The 25,608-nt window shown below is 30.4% G+C and overlaps 1 protein-coding gene across 2 annotated transcripts in view; it reads left to right on the top strand.

Moving 5' to 3' along the window:
- Positions 1-25,282, top strand: part of LOC140667296 (uncharacterized) — a 154,663-nt gene extending 129,381 nt beyond the window's left edge. For both annotated transcript variants that reach the window (XM_072895089.1, XM_072895088.1), the window contains exons 7-14: positions 5,107-5,175; positions 13,958-14,067; positions 18,065-18,279; positions 20,147-20,285; positions 21,102-21,207; positions 21,927-22,094; positions 23,990-24,221; positions 24,726-25,282. In XM_072895089.1, coding sequence (XP_072751190.1) covers positions 5,107-5,175; positions 13,958-14,067; positions 18,065-18,279; positions 20,147-20,285; positions 21,102-21,207; positions 21,927-22,094; positions 23,990-24,221; positions 24,726-25,036 — 1,350 coding nt within the window. In that variant the 3' untranslated portion in view covers positions 25,037-25,282. The remainder of the gene's footprint in view (positions 1-5,106; positions 5,176-13,957; positions 14,068-18,064; positions 18,280-20,146; positions 20,286-21,101; positions 21,208-21,926; positions 22,095-23,989; positions 24,222-24,725) is intronic.
- Positions 25,283-25,608: the final 326 nt, after the last annotated feature.

Raw genomic sequence — 25,608 nt, 5'->3', positions numbered from 1 at the left:
CATTCGATCAACATTAGTTTAAATTTTCCGGAGTTTAATTGACATTATTAAGTGTTGTAATTTAAGTTTTTAATTGCTGTCAACTCAAAGACTATTGAATTTGAATTGATATTGATTTTGAAGATCTTCTTTTTATAATTTGTCTTTACATATGTACTTATCTAAACCACTTAAAAGAGTAAATTTTGAAAAACAAAATTTTGATATTGCGCGACGTTCTTGCGAATGAAGTAAAGTGCCAAAGTTGTGAAATGATCGTCATTGGAGAGCTCGTTACAGTAGATTCGTTGTCTCCCGACTAAGTTAGCGAACTGCGGATACATCCTTCCTGAACTTACCGCTTCAATAATTTGTATAAATCGCCTCTTCCGAAACGGGGAAGCACTTTTATCTTTGGTAGCGCTAATAACCTACACAATTACCTAGAGAAGGTTAGAGAGAGAGAGAGAGAGAGAGAGAGAGAGAGAGAGCGCACACTTGTCTTTTGTTTCTTTTCTTTATTTTTGTCAGCGCACAAGATGAAACGCACGGTGCGGTGGAAAACTGGGTAAAATGGAAGTAACAAATAATTCTGTCCTAGAGAGAGCGCGAATGAAATAGTCGAGACACGCGAACGGGAAATTAGCTTTGTTGTGGAAGGATGAAGAGAGAGAAAGGGGAGAAAAGGGGATGAGCTTTAACTCTCTTTATTCGCTATTATTCTCTCCTTCGGTATATTCCCATGCTGCAGATTTTGCGGCGTTTCCCATTTCGCGACCTTTCCTTTACTTCAGCACGCTTCTTGCATATCGGATGAAAGCGCAAATGGATGAAACGTGTGATATGTGACATTTAATATATCGTTTATATTATATATCGGCTCTCAAAAAATTTAGTTGGTGATAATAATGCACTTGAATAAAACTTTCGTCACACTGTGTAAAACATTCTCTAAACTGTTCTTTAGATGTTATGGTGTTACAAAACTTATCACATTATAATATGTACAAAGAGTGTTCCATCTTCATTAGCATCGATTTTTCCCTCAACAGAATAATAAATAATTCACTAGAGTTGTAAGCGCAATTGAAAATTCAAATTTCTAGGCTATTTCTAACGTACAGAGCATTTGTTTTTTTTTTTTTTAATGAGTTGAATGTCGTTTCTGCACGAAACCTTTGTTCATTAGCTACGGCCGTTGTGTTGATGGCTAGTAAAAACGTTGTCACGTATTCTGAGATGTCGTTAAACTAGCGTGCTTTATTTCGCGTCGCACATTAGCTGACAAGTTAAAAGTTAAAATATACCAAGCTGAGATGGTATCGTGCTATCTTTCAGTATTTTTTTACAAAAAGTGTTATATGTATTTGCCCTTTTTAAGTAATTTACAAGCAAGCTTCAAATAATCTCAAAGATCATGTTTATCGAACGATATTGTAATAATGTTTAGCGTTTGCAACATCAGCAAAAAAACGAAATTCGAGCGATATTTTGAAGCACTTAAACACAAAAAACACTTAAAGATGTTTAGCACCTACTATTGGAGCAGAAAGTAGTCGAAATTGACGAATATATACTTTTCTCATATATCTTAATATATGATTATTAAAAAGATTGCATAAAATCTTATTATTTATTCATAGCTAGAGTGTAGAAATGTATTTTCGAACTTCTGTTACTTTTTTTCGGAGAATTTTCGTGTTTCTTAAATTATAATGAGAAACTTTTATCATTGCCGGTACCTCGATTTCAACATTACAGCATAAAATTTGAATTATAAAAATAAAAGAATTTACTGGTACAGAGTAATTTAAAATGTCAGAATAAAAATTATAATAGTAAATAATGACAAAATATAGAAGATTTTTAACTATTTCTTTGATAAATTTAATAATTTGTCATTTCTCCGAGAAGAAAGAAATGTGGCAACATGGTATTTTTCATAAGTTGGTCAAATTGCAAATTGACATATGAGGCCTAGTAGCTTCTCGCTTACACGTTTGTATATAGAAGCTTCTTCAGATGAAAAGATAGGTTATTTAAAATGTCAAAAGAAGGCTTAGCTGAATGTTATATTGTTTTCACAATAAATAATATGTCATCTCGGATAATAGGACGAAATTGAGAAAATTATATTCAATATCTTTTGAACTAGTCAGTACTTGACCAAAGTTATGTGATCAAATATTTCCTCTATATTTAAACTATACTTTTGCAAATTTTGAATAAATTCCTATTATTATTTCTATCTATTTTAGCTCTTAAATTAACACGATCACAGGTTTTTTATAAGATAGAAAATCTGTAATCGTATCAATTTAAGGGCTAAAAAGGACAGAAAAAATTATATTTATACTTATTTATATAAATAATTATATTTATAATCATATTAATACTTTTACTTATAATTAGATCCACAAAATAATTATATTTATAATAATATCGACGAGTAAATTCATTGCAAATTAAAATCCTTATAACTTTTGGTTGCTTCAGTGAATCAACTCCAGGTTTTTTTATAAGTTTCTGAACATGTATCAGAACAAACTGTGCAAATTTTATTAAATTCCTATATTTTTAACAATAGGTACTAAACATCCTTAAATAAAAATGTATTCACAAATTTGCTTATTAAAATTCTTTTAACATGAATAGATTTTATAATTTTTTCTTTTAAGTAGCTACTAATCGAAAAGCGTGATCATGTGAAAAAATGAACATTTTACTTTGTTACAGCAGGATGAAAGTACTAACGCGTGTATTTTCATTTAAATTTGTTTTTCGCAGCAACATGCATATCTTGATTTTATAGCTGTTTTTTTTTAAACAAGTTAGTTGTTAAACAAAAAATCGCTTTTGTCATAATAAAAATAAAAATTTTTTCTCTATAAATAAAAATAAAAATTTGATATTAAAAAACTTTTCTTATATATAATTATATATATAAGAAAAGTTTTTTAATAAGAGAAATTTGCACGGCTTTGGGTTTTCTGCTATAAAATGCATATAAAATAATTTTTTTTTACTCATGATGTTTTTGAGTTCTAAAGGTAATTTTTATTTTTTTTTTAATGTAATTACTTTTTTTTAAATATAACCCTAATTTTTGTATATTGATTTCTAACAATGTGTCATCACTTATTACAAATTCAAATCTTTTCTCTAAGACAACTATGTGTTTTCTTTACACTATTGATTCCTCTTATTATTTTGTGCAAAAATATTGAGGCAAAATAATACTAAAAAACAAATATCTTACTAGGTATTTCACTTCATTTATGTAAAATTATGTCAAATTAAAATACAAATTATCTCGTAAATTATTTCAATTTTTGATCATCATAACTGTTAACTTTTACGCAGAATATCCCCAGAAATCGATTTATATAAAAAAAATGAGGGTACTTCCGTTTAAAAAAAAAATTTTAAATGCCCTTCATAACACAAAATGTTGAGTAAAAAATTTTTTTTATATACACTTTATAGTTACACTCAAAGCAATGCAAGTGTCTTTTATTAAATTTTCTTGTAACTTTAACCAGTTGCGAGATATTTGCTCGGACATTTATGAACAGACATCCTGTATATTTTAAATATAAACTTTGAGGCGAACAATGTGTTACTGATGAAACACTCTTAAATAATAGCTAATATAGCATTGTGAGAAATCCCAATATTTTGGTATATCTTGAAAAAATGTGTGATTAATTATGTCGGCAACTTCGATTTCTACAGATAAATAAGAAAACGAAATTACTTGTGATTTTTTAGTTACATATTATTGATGTTTGTTAAATTAAGAATTTAAGAGTTTTAGAAATAAGAACTTTTAGATTTTCAAATTCTCGAATTTGAATATACATACATTACGCAAAAAAATTAAAGAACCATTTTCTTTCAAATAAAAAAAGCCAAATTTTCAAGTAGTTACAATTTCCTTAAAAATAATCAGAATAAGATCAATAAAATAGCGTTTGAAAGCTTAAAGTTTCTAGTTCTAGAATCGTTAAATAAATTTCAATTTTTTCTATTTGTTACAAAAGTACATTGTAAGAAAGCGACGTCCGTCGATTGATTAAATTTTTCAAAAGTTTGTCCAAGAATATTGAATTTTAAAAAAATCCTAGCACGATTTTATTAATTGTATGTTCAAGAGCAGAGTTTCAGCTTTAATATTGTTTTTAAAGACTGTTCTATGATTTTTTTTCACCGAAGTATTCATTATTAAAACAAAATCGAGCTATTGACTTTGAACGCTTATAATTAGTAAAAAAATAATTGTCCAATAATCATTAATTTAAGTTTTTGAAATGTACTGAAAAAACTTAACACTTCGACCTTTTGTACGAGTAACTGAAATGCTTTTTACTTGTAAATGTTGTAAAGTTCATGAAAATTTTAGTTTTTTTTGTTAACTTTCATTGATTTAAATAAAAAAAAATAAAAGTGTAATTTTTACTTTATTTGATAAGTACAATTACGCTTTAAAAATGAATAATGATTGAAAAAACGAGCATTTTAAAGTGCTAACTTTTCTCTTTAAATTGCTTTTTTAATAATTATTGTATGATCATTTTTTTACTAGTTATAAGCATTCAAAGTCGATAACTTGATTTTGCTAATAATGAATATCTCGGCGAAAAAAAAATTGATTTCGTTAAAGCTAGAAATTAAAGCTAAAACTCTGCTCTTTAACACCCAATTAATGAAATCGTGCTAGGATTTTTTTTTTAATTCGGTATTCTTGGACAAACTTATTCTTATTATTTTTAAGGAAGTTGCAAATACTTGAAAATTAGATTTTTTTTATATATGTAGAAGAAAGTCCTTTAATTTTTTTTGCGTAGTGTATATATCAAAGAGTCGAATAGTTTACGAATTCGGAAAACTTCAAGAATCTACGCTTTTATTCAGAGACCAAATGATAGAAAGTATCCAGTAATTTTCGTCAGTTCAGAGATAGAAAATTTCGAAATAAAAAGACGGTTCTTCCGCTCAGTGATTTTGTCGATAGTAATTTTATTTACGCGTTTCTGGTGACATCCGCTATACACTGTCAGCGTCTGTGATCGAAACCAGCGGCATGTGAGTTAGTGATTTAACGAGTTGTAAAATGATTTGTTGCAGGTGGTGCGGGCGGCCAGCCCGGTTTTGTTGCGCGTCATCGTCCTGGGTGCCTTCTTCATATACTGTACGGTGAGTAGGCGACGGCTAGGTTACGTCTCGTCTCTTGGTCGCATTTCATATTCATGAGACGGGTATCCCGTCACACCGTACCTTGAGAGAGAATCTGATAACAAAGCTTTCTCACGTGCTCACAGAAATGCCGCAGCAGCCTTCGACCTTCGCTGGTTGTAACCGCATCTGCGACTATTCCCTCCTCTCCCCACTCCTCCCTAATGTATGCATCGCGCGCCCAGTGCGCCAATTACGATAACACATGATTCCCCATATCGGGACGGGAATATATATATTCGCCAATTATCGATGACTTCTATGTGTTTCGTTATAATTAAAGTGGATATACCGAATATAATCATTTGTTACTGTAGTGTATTGTCTTCAAATTAATACTCAAACTCAAGTTTAAATACAATATATATTTTAAAATTAGAGAAAACGAAAATACATAATACTGAGGCTGCACGCTTCTATTGTACCAGATATAATCAATTTCTTAGAGAAAATAAAAAGGCGGGATTAACGCATAAAATCACATATATATAAGAAGATGCACTTTAGTCGTACTGTAGCGCCGTCTGGATGCTAGGGAATTTTTCTTAGATATTACAGTTACCGTATATGCAGACAGTTGCTTTCTGATCGATGTGTATCATAGAGTCTATTTCGATACAGATTCTTCGCGAAAATCTCGCGTAAAATTCATTTGCATCTTTTTGGAGAGGGTCATTTTGACGCTTTTCGCGACTCGTAATTTTATAATGCGAAATACTTGTAATCGCGAAATAAACGCATCACATTAAGGATGTTTAGCACCTACAATCGGAGCAAAAAGTAGTCGAAATTGACGAATATATACTTTTCTCATATATCTTAATATATGATTATTATAAAGATTGCATAAAATCTTATTATTTATTCATAGCTAGAGTGTAGAAATGAATTTTTGAATTTCTGTTACTTTTTTCAGAGAATTTTCGTGTTTCTTAAATTATAATGAGAAACTTTTATCATTGACGGTACCTCGATTTCAACATTACAGCACAAAATTTGAATTATAAAAATAAAAGAATTTACTGGTACAGAGTAATTTAAAATGTCAGAATAAAAATTATAATAGTGAATAATGACAAAATATAGAAGATTTTTAACTATTTCTTTGATAAATTTAATAATTTGTCATTTCTCCGAGAAGAAAGAAATGTGGCAACATGGTATTTTTCATAAGTTGGTCAAATTGCAAATTGACATATGAGGCCTAGTAGCTTCTCGCTTACACGTTTGTATATAGAGACTTCTTTAGATGAAAAGATAGGTTATTTAAAATGTCAAAAGAAGGTTCAGCTGAATGCTATGTTGCCACGTTTTCACAATAAATAATATGTCATCTCGGATAATAGGACGAAATTGAGAAAATTATATTCAATATCTTTTGAACTAGTCAGTACTTGACCAAAATTATGTGATCAAATATTTCCTCTATATTTAAACTATACTTTTGCAAATTTTGAATAAATTCTTATTATTATTTCTATCTATTTTAGCTTTTAAATCAACACGATCACAGGTTTTTTATAAAATAGAAAATATGTAATCGTATCAATTTAAGGACTAAAAAAAACAGAAATAATTATATTTATATTTATTTATATTTAATAATTATATTTATAATTATATTAATACTTTTACTTATAATTAGATCCACAAAATAATTATATTTATAATAATATCGTCGAGTAAATTCATTGTAAATTAAAATCCTTATAACTTTTGATTGCTTCAGTGAATCAACTCTAGGTTTTTTTATAAGTCTCTGAACATGTATCAGAACAATCTGTGCAAATTTTATTAAATTCCTATATTTTTAAAAATAGGTACTAAACATCCTTAAACCGGATATCTTCATGATTAAGTTGTGAAATAGGTTTTTCTTCTCGAAAAAATTTGAAAGTGCGCCTTGAAATTTTCATTTCAGAATAAGAAGCACTTTTATTATTTATGATTGTTATTATTTACAATTGTTACGCTTATTACACTCTGGAACTGTTATTATCAAATGAGACATATTTCCACAATTGCAGTGCAAGTTGTCTACTGCAAATAGATCACGTAGGACAAAATAATTCAAAATATCATATTTGGGTTTTGACTTGTAGTGACAGCTGCTGTAACACATATTCCGTGCACGTTCTTAGGTGATATGTCAGGTTGATAGCAGAATTTCTATCACATTTCACAAACCTGCTTTATCAAATCCGGAACGATTTCGTAGACAAGTCATTTGTATAGATGTAAATTCCAGGACATTTTCTCACGTATGTCGCCTTCTCTTTACTCTCAAATGATAGAAAGATCTGTAGAAGATATTTGTTTTACAATTAGATATCGAGAAGCAGCAACAAATATTTCATTAATGGTTTTCAAATGTTTCAATGGCTTTCAAAAGATGTTTAATTTAATAATTTCCATTATATAGCTCCACTCATATACTACACATGTGATGAACAAATATTATATAATATTACTCGAGAAATATTTCATATCAAAAAATGAAATTTAAAGTGGTTGCGTTGTAACAAATTGGATTGAAAGCGATAAATAACGTTTTAGAAGATGAAAAGAATTTATCTTTGTTATATAAACAATCAAATAAATAAATTTTTACACATCCACCGCTAGATCTCTTACAGTACAAAATGTTGCTAAAATATTGCATGAATATTTCCATATTGCGACATATTACAAATATTGCAGTAATATTGTGCAAATATTATAAATTTAATATTTTACTGGAGATATTGTAAAATATTATTGCTATATTATAATGCAATCACATATCTTCGTTAGTTCATTCGCTTACCGCTATGTAACGCACTATACGTTATCTATTCCGCATTCAAGTTTTTTTCATGAGAGTATCTAAAGCTTATAAAAACACAAAATATATTTTTCTTAATTTCTGATACAATCTTAACCCTAGGAAATTCAGATATTGAACTAATTGTTTAAAAATCGGACAGAATAAGAATGTATTCAATTATGCAAATAAGAAATATATTTTGCAATATCGTGTAAATATTGTATTCACGTTGCAAAAATATATATGCAGTACGATTTGAAATATATCAGTATAATTACAGAAATATTGCGCAATATAGTTTGGGAGCGGACATACCTACATTATGGTAAACTTTCAGGAAATATTGCATGCAATATTTCAATTTTGCAAAACAATATTCCGTGCTGTAATATCAATATATCGTGCTGTAGGGGATTAAACGTTTCAAATATAAGTTTTTTTTGTGCAATAATAATTTAAAAAATCTATTTTTTTATTTATATTTTTTGATTTAATATTTTTAGAAAAATTTTAAAATAATCGAAATATTTTTATCTTTTAAAAATTATTATATTATTGTGTTGTTTGTAATTATATGTGATAATCATATAAAATCATATAAAATAATTTATCAATTATGCACATTGAAAACTATCTTACTTCTAGTTAGTTATATTATCTTTATTATATTACTATATGTCTGTTAAATAATAAGTTGTAGTTATTTAATAGGAGTTTAACTCACTTAGCGTTTATGAGAGATGTTTGAATAGCAAGATATGTATGTATGTATGACATCACTTCGGTAAAATTTAACAGGTACACGTAACTGCACAGTTTACTAAGAAAGTTTGGCTTAAATGACAACAAATATGTTTCTGGAAAATTTTGCAAATTTTATACTTTAGATCTATGTAAATTACTTGTAATTAAACCAGAAATTATTATATATTTAATTATAATAAGAAAAATGGAATGTAGCAATGCAAAGAAAAGAATGTAAAAGTCACTACTTTTCGCTTAAAAAAGGACTAATTGTAAAAAAAAAACATGTTTTGCTATCTTATTTGAAATAAAAAGAAAACAATAAGCTTTATATTATCTTTACCATTAGCCAAGATTAATGCATTTTTGTCATGTTCCCCTTAAAACTAAACAATTTTCTGAAATATTGTTTTTCTGCAAATAAAAAATTTTTCAAGGGAAGAAGTAAATTAAAATGAGACACTTTATACAAGGTGTCCCATTTTAATAATTTCTCCAATCGAATATCTCGAAAACCAAGCATGGAAGAGAAAAATATTTCAGGCAAAAGTTGTATGGTTTCGAGGGAGCCATAAGATGGTACCATTGGTCTGACCTTGAAGAGTCATTTGAAAGTCACGTAAAGGTCACCTCAATTTTTTTAAATGGCACCCCCTATTTTTTGTTACATATTCTTGTAGCTGACTTCGAGAGCTTTCCAAAACACTATGATAAAATGTTTTTTCATTAAACACTTTTCGAATTATAAGGCTTCAAAGTTGCAATATTTTGACGTAAAATACAAGATATCTCGTAAAATATTCATTTCTCGATTATGTTACCCTAATACTTTTATGCACAGAATAATGAGACGAATCAATTGGTGTAAAGAAAACACATGGTTATCTTTAAGAAAAAAATCTGAATTTGCAACTAGCAGTTACACATTTTTACTTTAACATAATTATGTGTTTTAATTACGCCAATTGATTTGTCTCGTTATTCTGTGCATAAAAGTATTAGGGTAAGATAATCGAAAAATGAATATTTTACGAGATTCTTGTATTTTATGTCAAAATACTGCAACTTTGAAGCTTTATAACTCAAAAAATACTTAATGAAAAATACTTTGTCATAATTGTTTTGGAAAGCTCTCGATGGGCTACAAGAATATGCAAAAATATATAGGGTGTTCCATTTAAGAAATTCAAAATGACCTTCGCGTGACCTTCATGTGACTCTTCAAGGTCAAACTAATGGCACCATCTTATGTCCCCCTAGAAACCATACAACTTTTGTCTGACACATTTTTTCGAATTTTCCATATTTTTCGAGATATTTCACTGAAGGAATTAAAATGGGACACCCTGTATATGTCGTTCGGAATTCCTATACAATTTTGTAGTTAAGAGTTTATTAAATTAATAAATGGAAATGTAATGCTTGTGTTAAAACTTTTCATCTTTTATTAAACAGCTTAAATATTTTGGCAGACACGTTTTAAACATATTTATTTTTATTTCTAAAATATTTTCCGCAGTTTTCTGATTAAATAAACATTTTCTTCTTATTTCAATGAGAAAGTAAAACATGTTTTACAGATTTCCCTTTTAGGGGAAAAATGATGACTTTTACATTCCCCTCATTGTAAAATGTCGCTATATTCTTGTAAGAAATATTCATTTATATTTTTCCTAATATCTAAATCATTATTATCATTATTTTTAAGTACACGGGCATCACGGATTTAAGTCATCCGTAATATGACCTATTCTGTGAAAATGGCAAGGAAATTTTTCTTACTGAAGTAATAGCTTATCCATGAGCAAGAGTTAGTATCAATGTGCGGTTCAGACATTTCGAGTGCTTTAACTTGGGAACTCGTCCATAAAGAGATGACGTGCCTACGTAATGTTTGCTCTTACGAGGTACAAACTCCCAGATGGCTTCGCTTAAACTCGTAGTGCTATTCTTAATGGGACGTCATTTGCTCGCTTATGAAGGTACGCTTTCCATTTCTCGTTAAACTTCAATATTATATCTTGCCATATGAGAGTTGTCGCGTAAATCATATATACAGCTTGGAAAATCTGGAAAGACCACTATCAAGTTTTGTGGTGCATGCAAGTTCCTTGTAATTTCTTTTTATTCCGTTATTTCCTTTCTCGTCAAAATACCTTATTAAGAAAATTGTTTTTATAACTTTGCAATATTTTACAAATCTGAGCATATCATCTTAATTCGTTTGAACGTAAAAGCAAAAGAATTGTCTCCAATTTTCTTGTGAAAAAACTTTCTCATTTATATTTTGAAGAATAATTCTATATAATTAACAGAGATAGGATTTTCCGTGACTCTTTTTCAAAAATTATAGAACTCTCGATAAAATTCTCGCAATCGATGCTCAAAATGATAAAAATAAAATTGGAAGAAATATTGCCAACTGTGTAAAACTGTTGTAAAACATAAAAGTAGAACACTTCATATCTTCGGTTTTTTTATTTTTTTTTTTATACTTTATTACTGCAATTCTTGTTAAACCGTTTTAGAAATCGATACTCTCTATTATTCTATGTATAAGAGTATTAAGATTAAAAGTAGTTTGTAATCAAAAGATAAATATTTTACAATATTTTTCATATATTATACATACAGAATGTATTAAGATAAAATATTAAATATCTTACAAAGTCTTTTAAGCGATCTCTTATCTTATTGTTGGGTTTTTTTGCAGAGAATAACATAAGGAGAATTACACCTATTACAAACTATATTTTCTCTGAAACTATTGGAGATGCGAACTTGAATTTTTTTACATTAAATGGCACACAGGGGTAGTCAATCGTAAATTTGTTGATATTTTGTAAAAAATTACTTTCTCAATGCCAAACATGTTTGTAAACAAGGTTGAAGTAACTTAGAATACATCTCTAAATGTAACCAGAAAATCAAATTGAATTTTTCCATAACTCTTTAACAGTTCAGAATAAAAAAAAAGTTTCAAGTAAATGTTATTAATTTTGATGATAGCTATCCGAATATTAATAAAATTGTACTCCGTTCCATTAAAAAAAATGAGAGATTCCATAAAATTTTTTTACACACCAAGTAGTCAGCACCTGTATCATTTAATGTAAAAACATTCAAGTTCAGATCTCCAATAGTTTCGGAGAAAATAGCTTGCAACAGGTTATTTGGCCACACACATATACAGGGTGTCCCATTTTAATTCCTCCAGTGAAATATCTCGAAAAATATGGAAAATTTGAAAAAATGTTTCAGACAAAAGTTGTATGGTTTCTAGGGGGACATAAGATGGTGCCATTAGTTTGACCTTGAAGAGTCACATGAAGGTCACGTAAAGATCATTTTAAAGTTCTTAAATGGAACACCCTATATATTTTTACATATTCTTGTAGCTTATCTCGAGAGCTTTCCAAAACACTATGATAAAATGTTTTTTCATTAAACATTTTTCGAGTTATAAGGTTTCAAAGTTGCAATATTTTGACATAAAATATAAGAATCTCGTAAAATATTCATTTTTCGATTATCTTACCCTAATACTTTTATGCACAGAATAACGAGACAAATTAATTGGCATAATTAAAACACATAATTATGTTAAAGCAAAAATGTGTAACTGCTAGTTGCAAATTCAGATTTTTTATAAAGATAACTATGTGTTTTCTTTACACCAATTGATTCACTCATTATTCTGCATAAAAGTATTAGGGTAAAATAATCGAGAAATGAATATTTTACGAGATATCTTGTATTTTACGTCAAAATATTGCAACGTTGAAGCTTTATAACTCGAAAAGTGTTTAATGAAAAAACATTTTATCATAGTGTTTTGGAAAGCTCTCGAAGTCAGCTACAAGAATATGTAACAAAAAATAGGGAGTACCATTTAAAAAAATTAAGGTGACCTTCACGTGACCTTCAAATGACTCTTCAAGGTCAGACCAATGGTACCATCTTATGGCCCCCTCGAAACCATACAACTTTTGCGTGAAACATTTTTTTCTCCCAGACTTGGTTTTCGAGACATTCGACTGGAGGAAATAAAATGCGACACCCTGTATATGTGTGTGTGTGTGTGTGCGTGCGTGCGTGCGTGCGTGCGTGCGTGCGTGCGTGCGTGTGTGTGTGTGTGTATAAATTATATAATTTCTAATTTTTATTTATATATACATTTCTTAATATACTAAAAATAACAATATTCTTCTGCTTCACTAAAAAGTTTGGTAACAATTTCTTTTGCTTTATCTAATGATCTAAAGATCTCCAACAAATCACAGAAAACACCAAAAAAGAACTTTATATTTACAGTTTTTGAAAACACTGCTTGTGACATTTTAAAATCATTCTGAGTGCGTGCGTGCGTGCGTGCGTGCGTGTGTGTATATAGAATGTAATAAAAAATATTAAATGAAATATTACAAATATTTAATATTGAAATATTATAAAATATTTATACTATATGTATATATTAATAGGTTAAAATGGATAAAATAGATTTTTTATTTCTATAAATATATACATTTTATATAAAAATAGAAAAAGAGTAATATTCTTTTTTATCTTTTCTTTCTTCTTAAAAATAAAATTCTTAATCTCTGACAATTAATTTGTCTATGTAAATCTGTATACTAAAATCTGAAATTTTTACACGATGGTCATGTCCGAGCTTCGTGTTACATAAAAGAAAAATCGCTGCAAAGTGCTCGTTCAGCGAAAATTTTGTTTTTTATTTAAGTCTATCTCAATTTTTCATAGCAGACATTTCTCCTTTGATATTATTCACATTATTTTTATGACAAATTTTCATAACAAATGATAATAACAGTCTTCTTTACAGACACATCTTAATATAATTTTAAATAGCGGAATCATGAAAATAAAGATAATAATTGTGTTTTCTCATCTTTATTTTCTATCTAGCTTGGTAAATAATGAATTAACATTTTCAGAAAATTTAAACATGAAATACTTAAATAATTTAAAATTTAAACATTTAAAAAATTCATGTATCAAAATATATGATAAAACTTTAATATAAATATGTATGTGAGTTTTACTACTAATAGGAATCAAATTATACATAGATAAATAGAACAGACGTGCGTATAAAATAATGGAACAATTACCGGTAGTATAATATTTCGCACAACATCACTTTGCAGGACGCACATTCTGCTTATGTTGCAGACCATAGTTATGTACCCCAGGCCAAACATCATCACGTGTACCGTACGCGTATGGTTGCGGGAAATTGGCTTTTCCCTCACATACGGGGCACTCATGCTCAAAACATGGCGGTAAGTATATTTTATCTCAATTGGTATTATTTCAGCTGTTTCATCTGACTCATCTACATCATCTCTCTATTTATCTCTTCAAATAAATAAATATCGTTTTTTTTTTTGGTCAATATTATTGTTTAAAGAACCCCGCACTAATAATATGGAAAATCGGTTCAGGTCAAATTGGCTAGTTTTCACGTATGTTGTAGTTTATGACCTGCTGATCAAAAAATGTACTGGACACAAGATGAAATAATGAACCGTTTTTGAGTTATAATCAATTAAACATGAAAAATCGGACTCCGAAATGGCTAATTATCTCAGAAAGTATTGGTTTATTAGAAAAACGTTTCAAACAAAAATAGTAGGGTTTAAAAAAATCTTGAAAAAAAACATTGAAAATATAAAATGGATTCGATATCTGTAAGCTGTGATATTTTATTTTCAAGTAGCAATATCAGTATAGTTATAACATGATAGGAAGGATAATACACTATGTATGTGATTTGTGCTTGTATGTATTACCTTTTCTAAATACCATTACGGCGACGTGACAACGACCTTTCTAAACACCGAAAAACACAAAACAACACTTGTGTGGTAGCGCTTTTTGCAGTACGCAATCGCACTTGCACGCATCATGTTGTCTCTCCCATTATAGTTATACTTATTGTTAGCACAGGCATTCTGTCATTACTGAGCGTATCCATTCTGGTATATTATTGCTACCACATGCTACAAAAATTCAGTTTCTAACATTACTGTGTCAGATATTGATATTATATATATTGATATTATTGATATCAGTTTTAGTTTAGTTTGGTCTAAGAAGTTATTTCATGAGACAAAGATATTGATTTTTCTTGTTTCATCTTCACACACACACACTCATAACTCAGGAAGTTTTAAAAAAGATTTATCAACAGTGTTTTGAAAACGCCACGACTTTGATTACACGAATGTGTAATGAAAAATAGGAATTTTCCTTAAAAGTTCAATGTTGACCTAAACGGAATTTTTCAAGGTCATCCAAAACTCAAATAAATATCATTAGCTAACAGATTTTTTAAACCTTACTATTTTTGTTTGAAACGTTTTTCTAATAAACCAATACTTTCTGAGATAATTAGCCATTTCGGAGTCCGATTTTTCATGTTTGATTGATTATAACTCAAAAACGGTCCATTATTTCACCTTGTGCCCATTACATTTTTTGATCAGCAGATCATAAACTACAACATGTGAAAACTAGCCAATTTGACCGGGACCGATTTTCCATATTATTAGTGTGGAGTTCTTTATATTGCATACATCTCTTACATATTTATTTAGAGTTATTTGAAATGTCTTTTTTCTTAAATATTACTTTTTTATTTTTAACATTTTGAAAATTTTTCTCTCATTTACTAGTAGAGATATTGTGCTTTAAGCATGGCTACAAAGAGCATCTTTATTTTATATTATTTCGATTATATCTTTCTCAGAGCTTCTCTCTTTAATCAAATTAACTTTGCAACTAAATTAACGTTTTTTTTTATTTAATTAATCTTACTAATGATTTTATATTCTTGAGATGTATATATTTGATTGCTTTTGTAATACATACATATACTTCTGCATGATATATGTATATTTCAAGGTCATCGCCAGTGTAGGTATAACTTTCCGCAAATAATTTGAACCAGTTTATTAATTTGTGGAGATAAATAGGATAGAGATCGTTATAGAAATTTGAAAAAAATAAGGCAAAATTTCCGTTTAAGGGAGGATGCTCCAATGACCTTGACATATGTTGTCATCACCTGAGTAACCTTCGAAAGATTTTAGCTGTCGCTTATTATTTATTAAAAAGTTATAAACAAAAAAGTTTCATTTCAAAAAACTATAGTTTTTCGACACCGTGTACATTTGAGAAGTAAATATATGATCCGCTATACAGAAATATAATATAATACAGGGTGTCCCGAAATGACCGATAAAAATTCTAATGGCAGGTTCTTTAGAACATTTTAAAATGAAAAGTTTAATACAAAAATGTCGAGGCTACAATAGTTTTCAAATTAGAAAGATTTAAAGATCACGAATGACAGGACTAGAATTTCGCGGGCTTAGGTACGGCAAAATAACAAGTGATAAAAGTGCTTTTATGAATTTATCTACTTTATCTAATTCTTTTCTACCATTCGTAAAATATAATCGCTTCCAGTTTGAAAACTATTGTCGACATTTTTATATTAAATTTTTCGCCTTAAAATGTTTTAAAGAACCTGCCATTAAAATATTTACCGGTCATTTCGGGACACCCTGTATACAGGGTTTTTTTTCATATTTATCATATATATATATATATATATATATATATATATATATATATATATATATATATGTATATACAGGGTGTCGCATTTTAATTCCTCCAGTTGAATGTCTCGAAAACCAAGCCTGGCAGAGAAAAATGTTTCAGGCAAAAGTTGTATGGTTTTGAGAGGGCCATAAGATGGTACCATTGGTCTGACCTTGAAGAGTCATTTAAAGGTCACGTGAAGGTCACCTCAATTTTTTTAAATGGTACCCCCTATTTTTTGTTACATATTCTTGTAGCTGACTTCGAGAGCTTTCCAAAACACTATGATAAAATGTTTTTTCATTAAACACTTTTCGAGTTATAAGGCTTCAAAGTTGCAATAGAGAACACACATAGAAAACACATAGTTATCTTTAAGAAAAAAATCTAAATTTGCAACTATCAGTTACACATTTTTACTTTAACATAATTATGTGTTTTAATTACGCCAATTGATTTGTCCCGTTATTCTGTGCATAAAAGTATTAGGGTAAGATAATCGAAAAATGAATATTTTACGAGATATCTTGTATTTTATAAGGCTTCAAAATATTGCAATTTTGAAGCCTTATAACTCGAAAAGTGTTTAATGAAAAAACATTTTATCATAGTGTTTTGGAAAGCTCTCAAGATAAGCTACAAGAATATGCAAAAATATATAGGGTATTCCATTTAAGAAATTCAAAATGACCTTCACATGACCTTCATGTGACTCTTCAAGGTCAAACTAATGTTACTATCTTATATCCCCCTAGAAACCATATAACTTTTGTCTGAAACATTTTTTCGAATTTTCGAGATATTTCACTGGAGGAATTAAAATGGGACACCCTGTATATCTAACATGTAGCAAACCTCGTTATTTTGTTTTGATTTCTGCGGTCAAATATGGTATGAATCGGAGAGTCAGTGTGCCATAAATTTCTATATCAGACGGTTAGATTGGAAGATTATCAATTTTCTAAATTTTCAACATGCGTTTGCATGAATTTCTTAATATGACATGCAATTCTGATTCTTCATGAAATTTTTTGTGTGAAAAGAAAATCATTCGCGAATCTACTTATTTAAACATACATTGAATGCGTGGACCGGGGAAAGGCTCCGTCCTTCCTTCTGTACCCTCCTTCCCCAAGAAAAAACTAATCCAATCTAACCTGTGTTTAAGGCATGATATAGATTTTGCTTTGTAACCTAGGTTGGTTTGAATTAGTTTTTTTGGGATAGGGGTGCAGCTTTACGCATTCAATGGGCGCGTTCAGGGTGACACTATTAGCGCTAACAGTGTCATTCTATCTTTGTTACTCACTAAAAGTTGAACAAATATAGAACGACGCTGTTAACGCTAATAGTGTCTCCCCGAACGCGCCCAATGTATCACATTTAAATAAATAGATCTATTAAAGTACGCTTCATTAAATATACATGATGTGAAAAAATTATGTCCTATTTATGAAACTTTTTTATTTATAACTTTTTAACAAATAACGAACGACGGCTAAACCTCCCACTCCAAAAAAACTAACCCAAACCAACCTTTTGCAGGTTATTCAGGGTGATGACCTTGACAATATATGTCAAAGTTAAGGTCATTGCAGCATCCTCCTCTAAAACAAGAATTTTACCAAAAATGAAATTACAATATATTTGTGATGGTTTTGATCGTAGAATATCCGTAATCTTCCGAGTTAAGTCGGCAAAGGCCGTGAAAATAACGGACGCGAGTCTGCTGAAGCGTCTTGGCATCATAGTCCTGACGTTCAGCGTGTTCTTGAGCATAAGGACACTAGTTGCACCACCGGTCGTCATCGTCGCAAGAACCGCGGACGATCTCAAAGCGTATCTCTGTCGAACTGACTGGTGGGACCACAGTTTCACTACTCGTGAGTTTCGTGACGGCAATAATAATAATAATAATAATATATTTTATATACCTAAAAAAAAAAAAACTTGAGCTTAATTCCCTTAGTTGCATGCACTGTCTGTCGATATTACGCATCTCCGTAATCGATACCGGCGCGGCGTATCGTAATCTAGTAATATACGAGTGCGGTAGAGAGTCAGCCAGCCCATATAATACAGGAAGTATAATATGGCTTAACTTTGTTTTTACGGTATGATCGATCCCCCGCGTGCAAGATGCATGAGAATGCGATCAAAAGTTGGAGAGAGAGCTTAGATGAATTAAGCCTCAAGCTTGTCTTACCTTACAAGAATCAGTATTATTTTAACATTAGAGAGGATATATCGGACTTCTTATTTGCCGTAATGTTCAATGTGAAAAGTTAAGAAGTTACGAAGATGGATGGCGCTTGAAATTAATCGAGGAATTTATCCCGAATTTGCTTCGAAGAGAATCTTGTTTAGTAAGGGGAGGGGTCGAAGGAGAGAAAAAGAAAAGGAAGGAAAAAAAGCAGATACCTCTGGGACATGCTGTAAATGAGGCGTGAAAGTGGACATTCATCTCACTGTGCCCTCACTATATCCACAAGTTCCTATATTATACATGGCAGATAACCCGCATTAGTTCGCATTATCCCACCCTCGCTATCAGTCTCGTGTTTGCCTCGATATCTGCATAGATGAAATATTTACTGAATCTACGTTATATGTAACACATATCTTTTGGACAAATTGCTCGTAACTGTGTGTGGCAGTATATCAAATCAATTTATATTAAATTAGAGAGAGTGATCATATCACGTTGTTATGCATACGTTCACGATTAATACGGCATTATGAAGTATCATAGCGTATTAATGGTACGACACACATACACACACACACACACACACACACACACACACACACACACACACACACACACACACACACACACACACACACACGCACGCACGCACGCACGCACGCACACGCACGCACGCACACACACGCACACACGCACACACGCACACACGCACGCACGCACACACGCACGCACGCACGCACGCACGCACGCACGCACGCACGCACGCACGCACGCACGCACGCACGCACGCACGCACGCACGCACGCACGCACGCACGCACGCACGCACGCACGCGCACACACACACATACACACAATATATATATATGTGTGTGTGTATTGTATACGTATGTATGTGTGTGTGTGTAAATGTGTGGAATATGTGAAAGGCGTTGTGCGCATATAAATCATATTGATTTAATTATACTGCAGATGGTCAAATGTGATTTTAACTCAAAATAGATAATTTATGTATTGGCTTAAAGAGAAGAGTTTATATCACGGTTAATTCACGTCTTGTCAGCGAACAAAGAAGATATGTCAAATATGCACGGTTTTTTTCTAATCTGCAAACAAATAGTTGATTGATCCGGATAAATTACATAATTACATTATACTGATTGTCAGATTATTAGCATTTTCTGGCGCATAATATAAAAGAAAAATTTTTAAGTTATACATCAGACCAAAATGTATATATGAGATTTGAACGTTTAAGGATTCTTCCCATGTGAGAAAAATCTTACAATTATTCAGACCATTATAAATTCTTAGATCCTTTGATTTATACGGAGTCGTAACTAGAGCGTGGCGTGAATTGGCGTTCTCTCACTTTGACTTTTACATATATACCTATATATAAGTGGGTAAGCCGAAGACGGAAATTGAAATTCCAGTTACTGGGTGCAAATAACGCCTAGCTACGGCTCTGCGGACTTTCGGGTAAAACATCAAGCTAGCTATTGTGAGACTAATGTGACTTGGAATTTCACGTGATTTCAGTCGAGGTGATGTTCCTCGTGTGGGGCATCCGCCTGTGCATCGTAGTAAGAAAAACTCCGTCGGAATTTAACGAGAGTCGATTTATTTCAATGGCGATTTATAACGAATTTCTACTATCAGTCTTCCTCAACGTTTCAATGTAAGTTTGTGTTATATGATCGCGCCCCTTTCCCCATCGATTATTCAAAACGATCAATCACTCTCTTTTAATAAATGTTTATAGAACTTTGTTTGATACTTCTGTACAAAATTATCTAATTATGCGCGAACTCGAGCGTTTCGAGTATCGAGAAATATTAATATATCATATATATTTTGATTATTTTTTTAATTATTTGAATTTGTTTACAATGTGGTTAAGAGCACAACATTAAATACAGTACTTTATTTAAATTATGCTGTTTTCTTCAAAAATACACATTTTAAGAGTTTTATTTTGGAATACATAAAATATATAAATTGATTTAAAGTAGTCCTTATTTTAAATATAAATTTTATGTTAATGAGTCTCTTCAGGAATATCCCACCTCAAATGCAATTTATAACAAATTCCCTTTAATGAATTTATAATTGATCTTTCCTCCGAGAGAATTTAATATAGTGGATTAGTGCGATTTTTAATGTTTAACGTTACCACGGGGTAATAAATTTTCAAACTAGAAAAACAAGAGATTCTATTTTCTCGCTATTCAAGCATTTCTATTGAGAAATCTTTTATCAATTTTTTCTAAAAAAAAAAAAAAAAACATTTCCGAAATCTATCAAAGTATCCAAATACATAAATATGATTCCGTCGATTTAATGTCAGAAATGAATTTGAATATTTTAATTTTGGAGAAAAAAGAAAGTAAAAATAATGGAAAAGATTGTACAAGCCATGATGTAACACGGCTCATTTCTTACAGCATGATAACACTTCGTGCGAATCTGAATAATTTCTTTTCCGTTGCTGCAGGTTGTTCCTGCAATCGCCAGCCAATCCCGATTTATTGTACATCATATTTTTCTGCCATACCCAACTTACCGTCACATTGCTGCTGTGCCTAATATTCGGCAGTAAAGTAAGATGTATTATTTATATGCATTACTATGACAATATAGTGTTATATGTATCTTTCGGTTCAACGCACGCGTTATTTGAAGAACGATTTTTTTTACATCACACATTTATCAAATTTTTTGTTTTCATCGCAATATCTAAGATTTAAGTAATTATTTGTATAAAATTACTACGTTTATTAATCCGCAAAGAATATTTCAAACAAGATTTTAATATAACAGATATTTTAATGAATTTGAAATAATTTTCTTTTTTTATTTCAAAAAATTTTCAAGAATCATAATCTTTTAAATATTTAATGTATCAGTAACATAAAAGGCTTCATGTAAATAATATAAAATGGACAAAATGAAAACAATAATAAAAGCTTGATTTTGGAATTTTTTAAATTTTGCTTGAAATAAACGAGAATAGAATAATATAGATATTTGATTGAATAGAATTGCTCTGTCAATTTATTATATGTAGAGAACTGTTCTCTTTTTATTCGAGATTTATTGTAATAGACTCGAAATTATATATATCGCGAAATCAGACGAAGTTAAGAAATTAAGATAAAATTTGATCGATACAAGATGTGATTAAATCGCGCAATTTTCGTTTCGCTTTCCATTTGCTTCACTCTTCTGTAAAATTATCATGATCGTCTCTTTACTGAGCCTGAATAGAAATTCCGATACTGCGTAAGTTTGATTGTTACATACGTCGCATTTAACAAAGGCTTACATGGTGTTCCGCGGCGGAGGGAAGGAGGAGACGATCGGCAAACTTTGCGGCGCGACCGGCAAATTCTTGGGGAAAAGCAGTCGTCCGCAGGGCACGAGTAACCAGACCAACTCGATATCGCTTCAGCAGGGTAATTTTGTCGAGGAAAGCGATTCCGTCACGGTAAGCCGATCTATCTCCGGAACGTAGCTTAAAGCTATGCGCTTCCTCTTAGTTAAACATTATCTAGATCTAGATTATGAATTTTTATCATATAGCTATACCCAGGTAGCATATGTTCGTTTTATAAACGTTTTCTAAACGTATCCAATATTTTTTAACCGTCAAGCACCAATAAGAAAACTTTCAACAGAAACATTTTTAAAATCATGGTTTAAGAAATGTATTTTTTACGTTTCTATAAATAGAACAAAAATTAATTTTTTAATTCAAAATTATATATATATATATATATATACACATTATTAAGACTGTACTTATTAAGACGATCCCCAGATAGCACAGAAAATTAAAAGATGACGAAAAGATGTCTTTTTTAAGTTATCTTTCTGACAGGACTAAAAGATGCACCGAAAAAATTGTATTCTCTATTTCAGAAGAATTCCTTCTAAAGCTCTCCTCCAATAAAATATTCTAAAAAATTCAGAATATTCCCCTCTAATGATCTTTTGTTAAGAATAGCATATGAAATTAAGAAAATATTCTTAAATTGTATCATACAAACCCTATTTGCGCTTACACCACTAGAGGGCATAACGGTATATTTTTCCCGTAGATAGAAAAACCTCTCGCAAGATATAAAAACCCCAACCCAAGAGAGCTCAGTATCGGGGTTCTTAGCCTTGAAGATGCAAACTCCAACATTTACGAAACGTCATTGCGTGCATTACGCTGTTTAATCACGCGGCATCCATCCGGAAGTCCTCAGCTTAGACAATTCTAATGGCCACGAAAGTCTCAAGGCTAGAAGTGTATATATATTCTTACATATTAAGAATATCTAATACTTTTCTATTTTTTAGAGGATTTCTGTCCTTAGTTAAGAAAATCCTCTTGGCGCTTATTTTTAAGGAAGATATTCTAAAAATAAATGGTATATTCTTAAAATGACAATATGATTTTTTCGGTGTGTCTAAAAGGATATCTTTCTACCTACAAAAAAGTCATCTTTTGAAAGATGTCTTCTAAAAGTCATAATTAATTTTAGTCGACGAAAAGATGTCTTTTTCATCATCTTTTCGACAAGACAAAAAAGATCTATTTTATAATATACGTGTTCCTTTGTTTGCCGCTACGTGGCGTGTTCAGACTTAAATAACTCGTATTCAAGTTTTCATAACATGTATATAAAACCTAAAAGAACAGGTACTAAAACTATAATTTAAATTATGTCTTTTTTGTCAATTTGACTTCTAATGTATTCTCAACAAGAGATTCAGAACATGATGAAAATAGATGGATTATATCCATATATGCATTATTTTATTGAATCTGTGAATAAACAAATTTTTCACAAATAAAGGAAAAAAACCGTATTTTGACAGTTTCTTAAACTTTTTTTTGTTAGAAAATGACGTTTCCCTTAACGTTTTTTAAGTGGACATTTTAACCAATCAGAAACGTTTTCAAAAGCCGATTCTAAAACGTTTCGCAGAAACATTTGTAAGACGTTTTTGAAACGAATATGTGCTACTTGGGATAGCTAGTCAAGACCTAACCTAAAAAATCGTTGAAATCTTGAAATATTTAATTTTAAAAGAAAGAGCAGTATGCAGTCTTTTCAAACTTTAATACTTTAAAATTTTATTAGAATCTCTGGAATCTCATAAATTTCTTTGAAATAATAGAATCTTTGAAATATTAAAACCTTTATAAAAACACATAAAAATCTTAAAAATTTTGGGTTAAAATACTTAAGATCTGAAAAAAAGTCTTAAAGCTTCAGAATATTGTACATACCTAGAACTCTTAGAATGTGATTTCTGGAACTCAAAAATGTTAACTTTTTAGCATCTTAAATTAGATATCAGGTAAGGGCAAGAGATACTTTTTTCCAGGAGGAATTTCGCCGTTTGCTCAACCAGTTAGAAGTCTTAAAGGAGAAGAACATTTTATTAGGAAATCAGGAGCTAGTCAGCAAGCTAGCGGCCATGCTGGATGCTTCGAATCGCATCGAAGCTCAAGTATCCACTATTCAAGCCATTCGGACCAGCATTCAGTCGAACGATCTCGATAAATCGACGAAAGAAACTAACCCTGGACAAGCTTGCCAAGAGCAGGGTCGATCAGGTAGAAAAAATTTAACCGGATTATTTAAAAACATATGTTCAGTTTCATAATGAAAAATCAGCGAGATTATGGAAAGAAAGTTTTTCGGTTTTGGAATAACACCGATTTATTTAAAAATAGATACAGTTCAAAAGAAAGAGAGATAAAAAAGTAAGGAAAAAAATCTGTCAGAAAAATGTATAGTCACATTATTTAAAGTTGGAACTTAAAAAACACAAAAGAAAATGCTAAAAAGGAAGCTGTTTATGACGCATTGAAAGAGAAAAAGGAAAATAAATGGCATTGTAAAACAAACTGCTCAAAAATTGCCCAATTTAATTAGACTTACTGTAGACATCAGAAATATTGAATTGGATGTGAGAACTTCATATTTATTTATTCATCCCTCTCTACTTTTCTGTCTCTTTCTCTCTCACTCTCTTTTTTGTGGGTGTTCAGACTGATTTATTAATTTTATGCTGCATCTCGTAGAGCCTGTGAACAGGTAATTTTACTTTTGTTTAGGAAACGGTTTTCAAAATGAGAATCGATGTCGCGCCTGTATTGAAAAAAATGGACTCGGGAGGAAGGATACGCAAGATCTATCAAAGGATAATGAGATGTCAGAATCGAAGAAAATCGACAAAGACATCGCTATGTCGACATCCTCGAAGCATGTCATTGAGGAGGTCGATAGGGAGACGAATCATGGGAAGGATAATAAAGAGGCCGACTTAAAGAACAAATCCATGAGCAAATCCGGCCACGCTAGAACACACGCCATAGTTATTAACCTCGATGACAAGAGCAGATTTTCCGAGGAAGTTACCGTGTAACTCCATGGTTAAGTGAAAAATAAATACATAAGTAGAACAAACACAGTTTTTCCACTGTAATTAATTCAGGTTTTTTTCTTCGTTTCCCGTCATGATTTCATCGCATGTGACAGTTATTGTGTGTCTATGTGAATGAAAGTTATGATTGTCAGATTTTCGATTAAATGAAATAATCTTAAATTTTTTATAATATTAACATATCACATTTCCCCCAATTTAGAATCAATAATTACTATAAAATTTCTTCCGATAAAATTAACTGAAATATTTCATTCATATTATTTCACAAAGAATTTAATTCTATTTGAAGAATTTAATTGTATGAAAATTTAATTCTAGTTATAAGAAAAATAAAAATTCTAATTTATTCTAATTTAAAGATTCATAAATTCATACTGTAAATAATTGAAATCAATACTTAAAAAGTAGTTATTTCCGGATTAAAAATGATTAAACGATCTCTTAATTGTTGAATATAATATTAATTTCAATGTAAGATATGAATATACAATAATTATTGAAAAGTGTCTAGAAGAGATATTCTTAGAATTAATTAGGATAAATGGTTTTAA

The sequence above is a fragment of the Anoplolepis gracilipes genome, chromosome 6, assembly GCF_047496725.1.
Source record: "Anoplolepis gracilipes chromosome 6, ASM4749672v1, whole genome shotgun sequence".
In the NCBI taxonomy this organism is placed as follows: Eukaryota; Metazoa; Arthropoda; class Insecta; order Hymenoptera; family Formicidae; genus Anoplolepis; species Anoplolepis gracilipes.
The sequence above is the reverse complement of the archived record's forward strand: the minus strand, read 5'-3'. Positions and strand labels throughout refer to the sequence as shown.